This window comes from Cryptomeria japonica, chromosome 9 (genome assembly GCF_030272615.1).
Source record: "Cryptomeria japonica chromosome 9, Sugi_1.0, whole genome shotgun sequence".
Lineage (NCBI taxonomy): Eukaryota > Viridiplantae > Streptophyta > Pinopsida > Cupressales > Cupressaceae > Cryptomeria > Cryptomeria japonica.
The window spans coordinates 579,471,163-579,485,001 of record NC_081413.1 but is presented as its reverse complement, the minus strand read 5'-3'; the positions used below and the strand labels follow the sequence as shown (position 1 = coordinate 579,485,001).

General features: G+C 37.1%; 1 protein-coding gene across 1 annotated transcript in view; it reads left to right on the top strand.

The window, feature by feature from the left end:
- Positions 1–13,839, top strand: part of LOC131051729 (uncharacterized) — a 101,583-nt gene that overhangs the window by 58,893 nt on the left and 28,851 nt on the right. Inside the window, exons 9-12 of the mRNA XM_059211775.1 lie at positions 945–1,070; positions 1,177–1,244; positions 3,234–3,879; positions 10,696–10,815. Coding sequence (XP_059067758.1) covers positions 945–1,070; positions 1,177–1,244; positions 3,234–3,879; positions 10,696–10,815 — 960 coding nt within the window. The remainder of the gene's footprint in view (positions 1–944; positions 1,071–1,176; positions 1,245–3,233; positions 3,880–10,695; positions 10,816–13,839) is intronic.

Below are 13,839 nucleotides of genomic sequence, written 5' to 3'. Positions count from 1 at the left end.
TTCCTCTCCCTACCTCTCTCTATATATCACTTCAAATCTCTCTCTCTCTCTCTCCTCTCTCTCTCTCTCTCTCTCTCTCTCTCTCTCTCTCTCTCTCTCTCTATCTTTATATTCCTCTCTACATCTGTCTCCTTATCCCCCCCCCTCTCTCTCACTCTTCTCCCCTTTGTCTCTCCCTCTCTCTCTCCCTCTCTCCTCCTCTCCCTATTATAAACATAACATGAGCATGGTTGCAATGGAGCCTAATTATCTTCCTAATTCAGATGTTTTGTTTCAATCATGTTTGGGTTTTTGTAAGTGAATACATAGTTCATTTGAAGCTATCACTTCTCCACTGAGATATTTGTTGCACAAAAAATATCATTTTATATCAATTGACTTAGTTTACTACACAAATATATGCAAAAAAAATAAACCAACATTTTCCCTAATTAACTTTCCACACCTTTTGACATACCCATTGTACACCTAATGGAATTGGTTATCTACATTTTCCGTAAAAACTTCCATTATAGGTACACCGGATGGGATTGGTTACATACATTTCACATAAAAACTTCCACAATAAGAAATCTTCTATTGTGGACTTTCAATGGCAGCTATTATGCCTTCAAAACCATGTATATTATTGACTCTTTCGAAAAATCACAACCTTAATTTTCACGATCAACAATCTGTAATGCATTTGTAACTTCATGTTAGTCGATAGTACCGTTTTGGAACCAGAATAGTTGCGTCCACCTGAAAACTCACCCCACACCGGAACCGAGCTTGTAAATGGTATTTCCCGGGCAATCCAAAAAATAAAATAATAAATACCATGTCGCCTTCATCGCTTTCTTCCATGACTCGTAAGGCTGATGTACCGAAGGCAGATACAGAAGTTCTTCATGGGTGTAGAAAAGCTGCTAAATATGCTATCGCATGCTTCGGTTCCTTGATAGAAATGTCCTGTAGATTTAAGTGGGCCGCCGAAGACATCGTACCAGACGGAAGAGTCGTCCATGTTAGCGGGGATGGCTGTTTTTCTGTACTGCGACAAAGGCTTGGATTTTCCCCGCCAGATGCAGGTAAATAATATTTCACCTTCTAACGAGGGAAAAATGGTTTAAAATTTTTTCTGCATCTCTTACCAAAGACTTTTTCTCTTCACAATTTATCTCATTTCTTTTGCAGATCAGAATTCCTTCAATTTCCGAGGTGCAGGGCGGCCTTGCATTTACAGACATTTTTGAATTTGGAAGGTATCAATGCATTGTATTCCTGTTTGTAATTTTGATAAAAGAATTAGAATTTTCAATTTCGATATTTAAAGTTTTATTTCGGGTTTCAGTCGTGCTGAAAATTTAAGGATTTCAGTGGTTACCGAAAATCAAGGGTTTCAGGACTGAGCTTTTAAAAAAAAAACTTCTACAAAGGTTTTAGGGATTTAAAAATTGAAATTTGTACTGACGGGTTCGTGACGGAAAAAATTAAGTTTTTCTTTAGGGGTTCATTACTGAAAAGCTTTTTAGAGACCCGCAGCTGATATAAATGTGTCATTTAAAATAAAAAAAAATAAATTATGATCTGTATAAATTTGAAAATGGGCTATGTTGGTTGGGGTTAGATCTGTTTTTGGAAGGAATTAAATGGTAATTTTATCTTTTTAATTTTTGGTAACATGTATACTTTGCTTTTCTTTACTGGATGTTGATAAGAATGTGTTGTAATTTATATGTGTTGCGAAGATATCAATTCTGACTTGAGATGGCTGGTTGTTGCAAACCTGACTTATGGTGTTTTTATTTTTTGCGATTATGGCAAGCTTTGCATTAGTTTTAACTGTATCTGCTCAGATATTGGGTAATGGCAGTAACTAGTTTTGTTATATTTAGAGCGCTCTCTTTGATCAGACATTTTTGTTGCTCTAGGGCTTTCTGCAATAAACAGCCCTCGCAACAATGAATATTACAATTTTTATTCTCTTTTATGTACTAATTGAGACTGCCCTTGTTTGATAGATAGACCATTCATCTAATTGCGGTCGTGTTACATGTAATGACACCTTGTTTATTGTTTGGTTTCTACATTATGTTTATTTCTAAATCATTGATGTAGAGATTTGATGTGAGCGGTGGTAATGGGAATATTGCATTGGCATCTCCATTTGCGCTGAATTGGACAAGTTAAGGGATACAACCAAACTTACAACTACACATCATTTGTTATTAGTTTCTCATTCTCACAAACTCTTCTATTAATATAAATTGTTATATTTTAATTAACAATAGTCCTTTTTTGTGTACATTTTCATGCATAAATCTGTCATTTCTGAAATCATCTCGTTTTTTTTTGTCATATATTGGAAAGAAAATTTAAAATTTAGACATAGTCTTCACCATTCTCTGCACCATCACCATCCCACTCTAGTTTTATGTGGCTCCTCCATCTCAAGCGTCAACACAGGAAAATAAAACTCGTTGTCCTGCTGATCGGAATTGACTGCACTCTTTTTCTACCAGCATGGTCAGTCCAGGGTTGAAAACCTTGTGATAAAAGATTTCATCAACCAAGAGATTCTCTTGATCTTCCTGTTGGCACACCCATTGCACCTCCTATTGGTACAGTTGCTAGCAGAAACTATTCTGCCATTCATTTACAATCAAGTTCACAGGGCTGACATCTTAGATCTTAAAAGCACCTTTCTACCCATCATCGTGTTTAAGCTATCAAGCTCTGAGACTACCAGCATCAATTAAAAATGTGGTGATTGTCTTTAAACCAATCATTTTCTTCTAGCCCGTTTTAATCTTTGATATCTGGACTGTACAATAATCTCTTCATTCTCTGCTTGCAATAGTTCTTTTGAATATGAAATAGTAGTTGGCTTTCAGAGTAAATTTCAGCTCTGCATGGGCTTCTGCACTTCATTAGAAATGATAATATTACCGTAAGGTTTTGCAGAAGGCTTAAAATCATGATTTATTTTTACATTTGTAAAATCAGCTTGTGGATTCTGTAGCAATCTTGCAGCAACATTTTTGGGATTACCCAGTTACCCAAAAAGCTAATCCGAATATGGAGTGAATTGATAAATAGTTGCATTGAGCTATAGATAAGGCAGAATATCCCCAAGGATTCTGGGAAGGTCTAGCAATTTGATTTTATTTTTTATGTCTCAGATCACAAAGGAGATTTTAGTTTTTTCACACTTTGCTTCCGTATTGGGAAACAAGGGTGGATTTATAATTTCAATCCCTTGCAATGAAGAGAGCGGCTGTACAGTGTAGGTCAATCATGGGCATCTTGGATGATGAGATCCTTGTAACTATTCTTGACAAACTGCAGGATCCCAAAGATAGAGAGTCATGGTGCTTAGTCAGCAAACATTTTTTCTCTTTGGAAGCGAGGTCTAGGAAGGAAGTACAGTTAATGAGATCAGAGCTGCTACCCAGAATTTTGCAAAGATACAGCAAGATTCAGTGTTTAGATCTATCTCCTTGCTCCCAGATTACAGATGAAAGTTTAGGGCATGTGGCTCGCATCCTTGGGAATCGTCTGCTTTCCATCAACCTCTCAAAGTTGTGGACTTTCACTCACTTGGGCATAGCAGAGCTGGTTGAAAGATGTCAATCTTTGGTTGAGGTTGATCTTTCCAATTGTACTGAATTCACAGATTATGCAGCTGAAGCTTTAGGAAATGCCCAGAACTTGCAATCATTGAAACTAGTGAAATGTAAGCAAATCACAGACATGGGTCTTGGATGCATAGCTATTGGATGTGGGAAACTGGAGACTTTGAATCTTAAGTGGTGTGTAGGGCTCACAGACCTTGGAGTTGAGCTGATTGCTGTCAAATGTAAAGAGCTGCGGAATCTCGATCTGTCTTACTTACAGGTATGAATCTGACGTAAGTTTTAGTTAACTCTTGTTGTTAATCCCATCTTTTTATTTTTCTGCATTTATGGGTAGGTCTTGTTATGTGAAGGCAAAATTAAGGTTTTTGGCTCTGTTTTGGAGCACTGCTTTTTGAAAAGGACCACTCTCCCTTTTCCATAATGTGTGGCTGTTGCAGATGAAACCTTTTCTTACAGGTAGGGAAGATTCTAAGTAATCATCCATTCATAGAGAATCTAGAAGGTTATGAACTCTGGCAAAATTTTTCCAATGCTATTTCTGAATTTTTTTTAGTTTGGTGAAATTGAAAGCTGTGTTAACCTCCATTACGATTCTTTTCTGTGATTTATAAATAAATGCTGACAAATCCTGTAGGCAAAAAATGTTTTATAAAGATTGAGGTCTGTCTTCAATTTCTATTTACAATAAAAATAAGTCAACTAGCCAGTGGTGACCACAGCTATTTTCCCAATGCAAGGTGATCAAAATACACTAGACATGAAAATTGTTGAATATGGATACATTCTAGAAAGCCCAATCTTTAAGTAGTGCTTTATTCTAACTAATGCTTTCAGTTAGGCATTATTTGGTAGCAGTCAACAATTGCTAAACTGCACGTATATTCCATATATATATATATAAAGATAAGTGCTACCAGAGGGGGTAGCTCTCTATATTAAATTTCAGAAAAAAGGTTACACAGCGCGTGAGATGGTATTGAACCCATCTGCAAGTACATTAATGCACTCCATTTGCGCAACAGAGAACAAATCCCCATAAATACTGACATAATTTGCAAATGGGGTCCTATCACACATTTTCAAGCTTTCCCTAAATATTTTCAATGCTTCAGCCATTTTCTTGCTTCTTACCCACAGCCACTGCATCGAAAATCCCAGCTATATACCCAGTCTTTGGATTTTTCTTTACTTTGGATATTTCATTGATGACAATCATGTAGTAGTTCTCTTTCACAACCCTGTAAGCAAATCTAGCCCCATGATCATACAATCTAGTTGCCTGAATCACATTTGTGAAGAAGGCATTAAACAAAACACCATCATGCCAATGAACCCCGTGTTGAAGTTTTGGACCAATGATTTGATTCACAGCTTTCTTGATCTCCACCTCTCCCATTTTGAACAATCGATTAAGTTGCTGCCCAATATCCTCATCAAGGCAGTTGAAGGTCATACTAAAATGCTTCTTTCCTGACATGAGATTGCCAAAGCATCCAAACTCAGCACCCAAGAGAGCCAAGATCACCAAAATAGGGAAGATTTTCCAGCCCACACCTTTGCTAGATCAAAAGTAGCGCTCTAGTGCATACAATAAGAAGAAATAATTGGGCCATAAATAGATATCATACCCTGCCCAGCCCCAGCACATGGTGAAAAGATATTTCAGTCCTTCAACGTGTGGCTAAGCCCACAAAAAATCATGATCTATTTATCTGTGCCATGCAGTCATGTTGCCCAATATGTGTGAGAGACACTGATAATTCCAGTTACCTAGTTCTCGATTATATATATTTTTTGTAACAATAAATCCATCATCTTGTAAGGATGTATCCAACCGCTACCACCTGTCGTTGAATCAACTTTTGATCTACCTGAGATATCTATCTGTTTCTGAGCTTTTTAGCGAGCAGGATATCAACAAGTTTGATCAATCATTGCAAAATATGCATGCGGCAGAGAGAGAAGTCTCGTTACACTCGTGACCAAACAATAACATCAATTAACTTGATGTAGTGGATTTATCCTGCCCCGTTTTTATCCATGTTCTAACAATTCTTTTCTGTTATGATTATTTCTTTAATTTCTGAATCCACCCTGATATAATTATGAATATCCTCCAATAATTCTTGAGACACCCCTTTGTTGGCTAACAAATCTGACACCCAGTTAGCTTCTCGATACACATGGGAGATCGTATAATCACGAATTCTGTCAGGGTACCTCCAGATCTTTGATGATTATATTTTCAATTTCCAATTTTGGATGTGAATCTTGCAGACAATGTTTATACATGCATGTGAATCACTTTCAATGACCAAATTCTTTTCAATAGACAACCGTAGACCCTTACCAAGTGCCTCAAGTTTGGCTGGCTTCATTGTTGGAGGCAGTCCCCAATTTTTGGGAATATGCCGAAACACAATCTCCTTTCTCATCTCTAATTATACATCCAGCACCCGCAGGACCCAGATTGCCCTTTGCCACTCCATTGAAGTTGAGCTTCAATCTACCTCAGGGAGGGGGGTGGGGCAACCATCTTGCCTCTTTCCTCTTTTCATTTTTGGATGATAAACAACCGCTTGGGGTACAAAGACTTCCCCATTTTTTGTGTATTTCGTTGTCTCAGTTGGAAATAGAGTGGTTCTTTCTATTCAGTTGATTTGCATTGGCCTTTTCACATATATTAATTCTTCTGATCAACTCTGCAGGCTCCAGTCATTGTTCCTTAAATATCCTTCCATTACGCTCTCTCCAAATCTGCCACACTATCATTGCTGGGGCAGTAATCCATATGTCACCCCAGGTGCCATGTGTTCCCAAAGAAGGCCAGCAAAGCAAGAAATGGAAGAGATTGTTCTGCCTTGCCAAACACTAGCCAACCTCCTTTATGAACGAGTCCTAGCATTGAGATGCCACCCTGCAATTTATAAGTAAATGATATGCACTCTCTTCATTTTGCATATACATCGAATATATATTTGGGTTCTCAAAACCTATGGTACACGGTCTATCACCAGTTAGGATCCGATGATGCAACACAGTCCGCAAAAGTGCCCTGGCCTTAGATAGTAATCTTCTACTCCAACAAAGTCTTTTTGGCCAAGTATTCTCCACACGCTGGGCATGCTGAATTTCAAACCTGAGTTTGATGGAGTAAATTCCAGACTTGGAATCCATCCATATAAGTTTATCTTCCTCATCTGTCAGTATAATCCTTCTCTTGGCTAGTATTACCTTTAATGTATTATTGACTGAAACTGGAATCGAAACGCTACTAAATGAGATCCATCCATATGCTTCCCCAAACCCACTACCTTCATTTGTAGCGTAATCAGCAACAGCCTCACCAATTGCAGCAATTACCACTGGTAGCCAAGATTTATCCTCCAGTAGATCGACAATTGGGATCTCCCCGTTCCAGGAGTTCATCCAAAACTTTTCTTTCCTTCCATTTCCTATTTTCCACAAAATGTGCTATCCTAAACAAAACACCATATTGGGGATCCACCAACTGAATTAGCTTGTGTAATGATTCAATTAGGGTCTTCACTATCAAGATACTTCTTTTGCATTATCTGACACCACAACTTATTTGAGGATCCACCAACTGAATTAGCTTGTGTAATGATTCAATAAGGGTCTTCACTATCAAGATACTTCTTTTGCATTATCTGACACCACAACTTATTTGAGGATTTAAGCATTTTCCTAGAAAGTTTAGGTCCCAAAGCTATATTTTGTGGTTCCATCCTTCTAAGTCTTGCCCCTTCTGACTCTTTTGGTAGACAAGCTGTATCCCAACTTAGTAGTGGGATCCTTTTTTCTTCTTTAGCACCTTCCCATAAGAACCGTTTAAGGTACCCTTCCAAGCAATTATTGGCTTTCACAGTCATCTTGAAACATGACATTATGTATATTGGAACCACAGCAAGAACGGACTTAATCAGTAGAACCCTCCCGGCCAATGATAACCACTTATTTTTCCAGGTTCCACCTTGTTCCTACAATTGTTGATCACTTCATCCCAATGCGTTGTTCTACAATCCCCAACAAAAAGTGGTGCACCCAGATATTTAGATTGGAGTTTTCCAATCGAAAACCCCAACTCTCTTGCTATCTGTAATGTCCCCTACCTGATCTATTTCAACATACTAAAATTGATTGAGAGACTAATCATGAAGCCAGTCATTGATATTCTTCAATTTATTAGTTATTACTTATTAATAATTGTATATTTATTTTCCTCATTACATGATTAATTTCATTATGCATAGTTCTTAATATAGTAATCAGACCTTGCTACTAATTCAGTTTTAAGGGAGAAAGGTCTATGTATGTTACCAAAGCGCTTAGAGACCAAATACAATAGGCTCCCTCAAAGTTTACAGATCCAAGCCCTTACCTATCTTGGGTCTATACCCTCAAGGCTTATGGGTCGATGATCCCCACCCTATCTTGGGACTCAACCAATTGCTTGGATTTAGACTGCCCCTCTTTGGAACATCTCATCGCCATCTTCTTCAGTACTGACAGTAATAACATGATTTAGACTGTAAGTATACTAACTTCTCATGTATTATGAATATATATCAAATTAAGTATGACTGTCATACATATTGCAGTCTATATTAATATTACTATTAAAATCTGCATAAGAACATTATCAGGCATCATATATTAAGCACATCCTCATGCATACCACCAAGAGCAAGGATGTTAGTGCATGTAACTTAATAACAGTTCTGATCTGCTTTGATCTGATCTAATCGATGGTGATCTCACTGGATCCTTTTGATTCCTTTTCTTTTTATCTCTCAATGTGAGGGAGAGGTCATACCTCTTCATCATGTATGCCCTTTGGCAAGAGACACACCCTTTCACCATTAGCACCCTTTGAAAGAGTGCAACTCTTCATTATTTTTGCCTTCTGAAAGGGACACAACCTTTTATAATCAAATCTGCACTTGTGATTTTCAAATTGTCCCCCTCTTAAATGAGGTTCTCTTCTACCTTTTATATCTCATTATTGAGGGAGTCACAACTTTTCCTTCAATGTCTTTTGGCCATTCATTAACTTATTAAATTTAATTATATTCTTTTATATTGTAATTTAATTTTTTAAATTTTTATTCGTTTGTATTTTATTATTGTTAATAATAATAATTATTATTAAATTATATTTCAAAGTAGGGACATGACAGTCCGCCCTTCCTAAATTTTCTTGTCCTCGAGCAATTTCGATTTTAATTTTCTCAAATTGAGTCATCTACCAATATTAATAAAACATGGAGCATACACATGAAAGACATGAAGCATACACATGGATATATGCAAACACAGAGCATACACATAAATAGACGTATTGTTAGATTTCTTCTTATTGACTAGAATGATTCATTGATTCATCTTTACACTATAGGATGGCAGGATCAAAGCTCTGATACCATTTGTAATGTCCCCTACCTGATCTATTTCAACATACTAAAATTGATTGAGAGACTAATCATGAAGCCAATCATTGATATTCTTCAATTTATTAGTTATTAATAATTGCTTATTTATTTTCCTCATTACATGATTAATTTCATTATGCACAGTTCTTAATATAGTTATCAGACCTTGCTACTAATTCAGTTTTAAGGGAGAAAGGTCTATGTATGTTACCAAAGCGCTTAGAGACCAAATACAATAGGCTCCCTCGAAGTTTACAGATCCAAGCCCTAACCTATCTTGGGTCTATACCCTCAAGGCTTATGGGTCGATGATCCCCACCCTATCTTGGGACTCAACCAATTGCTTGGATTTAGACTGCCCCTCTTTGGAACATCTCATCCCCATCTTCTTCAATACTGACAGTAATAACATGATTTAGACTGTAAGTATACTAACTTCTCATGTATTATGAATATATATCAAATTAAGTATGACTGTCATACATATTGCAGTCTATATTAATATTACTATTAAAATTTGCATAAGAACATTATCAGGCATCAATATTAAGCACATCCTCATGCATACCACCAAGAGCAAGGATGTTAGTGCATGTAACTTAATAACAGTTCTGATCTGCTTTGATCTGATCTAATCGATGGTGATCTCACTGGATTCTTTTGATTCCTTTCTTTTATATCTCTCAATGTGAGGGAGAGGTCATACCTCTTCATCATGTATGCCCTTTGGCAAGAGACACACCCTTTCACCATTAGCACCCTTTGAAAGAGTGCAACTCTTCATTATTTTTGCCTTCTGAAAGGGACACAACCTTTTATAATCAAATCTGCACTTGTGATTTTCAAATTGTCCCCCTCTCAAATGAGGTTCTCTTCTCCCTTTTATATCTCTTTATTGAGGGAGTCACAACTTTTCCTTCAATGTCTTTTGGCCATTCATTAACTTAATTAAATTTATTTATATTCTTTTATATTTTAATTTAATTTTTAAAATATTTTATTCTTTTGTATTTTATTATTATTATAATATAATAATAATAATTATTTTTATTAAATTATATTTCAAAGTAGAGACATTACACTATCTTCTTCTGTGCAGTTTTCTTTGTGTTGAAGAATCCATATACAATCTATTACACACATAATTTTGCGCATAAAAATGAGAAATGTTTATCATATCTATGACTACATACATCTTAGATAATATTAAAATACATACAGCCTTTGAACCTCATTCATACCATTTCTGTTTGCTCCTTCCAATTTGAGTCATATTGGTATGATTCTCCTTAATTGCTAGATTGTTAGATTTTGAGTGTTGGAGATTTTAAGTTTATTTCAAACATAATATTGAATTCTTGGATGGTATTTTCATATCAGGATGTACTTGATTATTTGTAGCGAGTGCACTGTTTTGGTGATAAGTGTTGGGTCATGCTACTTTTGTCATAAACACAATATATAATAGAGATTGTTACCTCAATATTGATTCAAGGATTGTTCACTTGTTTGTTTGCATGTGTTTTGAATCAAGCCCAACATTTAGCACGACTGAAATGTGATTGAATTTATCATACTTGAAATTGGATCATTGCATACTGAGAAGATCTGTTTTGCCACAGATAACCAACAAATGTCTGGAATCTCTTACACATCTAAGTTGTCTTGAGAACTTAACATTGGTTGGATGTGTCAGTGTGGGTGATGAAGGCCTTGTTTATCTCAGGAGCAAATCTTTACAGGTATGGAAAATGCATAAGCAAGGATCCTTATTAAAATAATAAGCTAATGGAAATGGATAATGGTAAAATAAATTTTCATGTAAGTTGATTTTAAGATTTGAAAACTTGGAAAGTATTTCATATGTTTTTATTGCTTGATAAGGTGTGCATGCATGTGGGTATGGGTGTGTATATGTGTGTGTAGGCGTGTACTTGAGTGCATTGGCAGTTGTGTACTTCTGTGCCTGTGCTATATGCATACATATTTACATTGCATCACTGAGCAAGTGCTCTGTCTATGGTTAGAATAAATTAAGATGGATTCGTTCAATCAGAATAAACTGAGTGAGTCTGTCTGTAGTTAGAATAAAGTTAGGAGATCACTCCATAAAATAAGGCAGCTGTTTGAATTTTAGTATCCAACCTGTCTGTACCACTCAGTCAGCATCACAGTTGGAGGGAGTAGTTCAATTGGCTGCATATGTTTGAGGAAATTAATTTTAAGTTAGCTGTCATTGTTAGTGGACTGGCTTTGTGGGAGCTGGGCTATCAAACAGCATGTAAGGCAAAGAAAAATTATCTTTTTGAATATTAGAAAATCAAAATTCAACTTCAGCTACATGAAGGTTACATTGCTACAGCAGCTTGCTTCACACTTGAAGAGCAAACCTTTTAGATGTTAATCTGGTCCTCTTGGGGACGAGTACCCTCAAGAGATCACATGGTGCAGAATATTTCTGATTTGTGCAGCGATTCAAGGATCAGCAGGATGAATAATTGCATGACTGCATTTGTGTTTAGGATATTTCAAACTGTATGATGTGTATGCTGGGCATTTTACCAGTGAGTTGTATTGGTTTAGTTGCTCTCCATTTGCATGTATGTTTTTTATGAAAATAATATAAGATGTTTCTGTTGTTAGAGACTTTCTATGTTTGATTATTTGTATGCATTGAGCCTAGGACAGTAATTTGGTATCAGAGCTGTGGACTTGCTAGCCTATGGAAAAAGTGCGCGCACACAAAAATTCAAATTTCAGAACCACATGTTAGAGAGTGACAGGAAAATAAGATATCAAAGAGAGAACAGAGGAAGTAGAAAACAGCACATGAGGATAGAGCGATGAAAATATAACAAAAGATGAAAGCCAGATCTGTTTTAAGATACTTTGATAGGAGGAATTCAGTGGGGACAAGAAAGAAATCTAGAATTAATGCCACAAATGTTATATTTCTAAAATAACATGCAAAATCTAGATCTCACGAAGGCATCTCAAAAAGAGGGAGATCAGCATCACATGACTGACCAGCAGTGAGTCAAATAAGTCTCCTTCAAAAACTAGCTAAGCCCATGTTCATATGGAAGAATGAATAACAAGAGGCTGAGACAATTACTCCTGGGGAGTTGGACATACTTCTTGTGGAGTTTCAAGAGAAATTGAAAGTTTTTAAGGCCACAATAACTTTTCTTATTTATTTGGAGATGCTTAGGAAGCAAATTCAGCGAATTGGTGTTGAGACATGGACCAGCTAGGACTCGAACCTAGGACCTTCCATACGCTGCTGGAGTGCTCTACCACTGAGCTACTGGCCCCTCTTGGACAGTCCATCATTGGTCTGGGTGTGGCTTATTTCGAACACCGACACCCCCCCCTAAGCCACACCTCTCGTGTGCTTGGGGCTCCTAGCCTGGACCTGGCTCTGATACCATGTTGAGACATGGACCAGCTAGGACTCGAATCTAGGACCTTCCATACGCTGCTGGAGTGCTCTACCACTGAGCTACTGGCCCCTCTTGGACCAGTCCATCATCGGTCCGGGTGTGGCTTATTTCAAACACCAACAATTGGAACCCATAGTAACAACTAGAATGATGAAAGGAGGGACTTGCAACAATGGCTGAACAAAGTAAATGATTCGACCTTTGATGGCAGCAATAAAATATCCGCCTGAGCATGGTTGTAGAATTTGCAGACCTACTTTACAATCAGTCCTTTGATGGAGGAAGATGGCATTTAATTCGCCACATGCCATTTGGAGGGTGTTGCCTATGACTGGTAACTCCATGGATTGTTCATATTAGGGCATGTTTACATGAATGATTTTGTTGATTTCAGTGAAAGATTTTTGGATTGCTTTATGTCTAAGTTACTGGTTCTTGTCCTTTTGGCTTGGGTCCGGGTCTTGGTTCGTGCCCGGTCTTGGTCCGGCCCGGGTTCGACTTGGGTTCCACTCGGGTCCTTCCCAGGTGGCCGGGTTCGCAGGACCCACAGGGAACCTGACCACCTAGGAAGCACCCAAGTGGAACCTAGGTCGAACCCAGGAGGACCCGGGTGAACCCAGGCCCATGGGTTCCCAAAAACGGGGCCCACGGGTCAAAAAACATATATTAGTTATTAGTTTACTGATAACATTTGCGATATATGAATATTTATTGGCATTGGCAATTATGGATTTATCATTTATCATTTATGATTTATGTATGGAAAGTCACATTGTATATTTTATTTTTGTATGGATTGTATATATTGAACATATATATAATATATGTGTATATATATAAAAATTTATAATTAATATATGTATATATATACGGACGAACCCGTACCCGTACCCAAGATTTTTTTTTTTTGCCGAATCCACGAATCCGTACCCGAACCCGAACCCAAACCCGAACCTGAACCGGTAACTTAGCTTTAAGTGAAAGGATAAGGATGAGTAGTTAAGGGATCTTGCTAGAATCAAACAACAGACCTCAGTGGATTTTTATGTTGCTGTTTCAGCAAGTTGTGGTCATGGTACTTGATGTATCAGAAAAGAGAATCACTTTTCTCTTTATTGATGGTTTATTTGAGCTCCTCAAAAGTCTAGTTAAGGCCTTTGCACCTCTATCACTGCAAGATTCTTTTAGGAGGGCTATAACACTTTAGCTATCTATATTGGGGAGCAAGTTTTTATCTAAGCCTAAATTACCTACTGTCGAATAGGGAAAAGGTAATTTTCAAAAAGGAGGATTTACTTCATACTCTCAAAGAGCTACATTGCA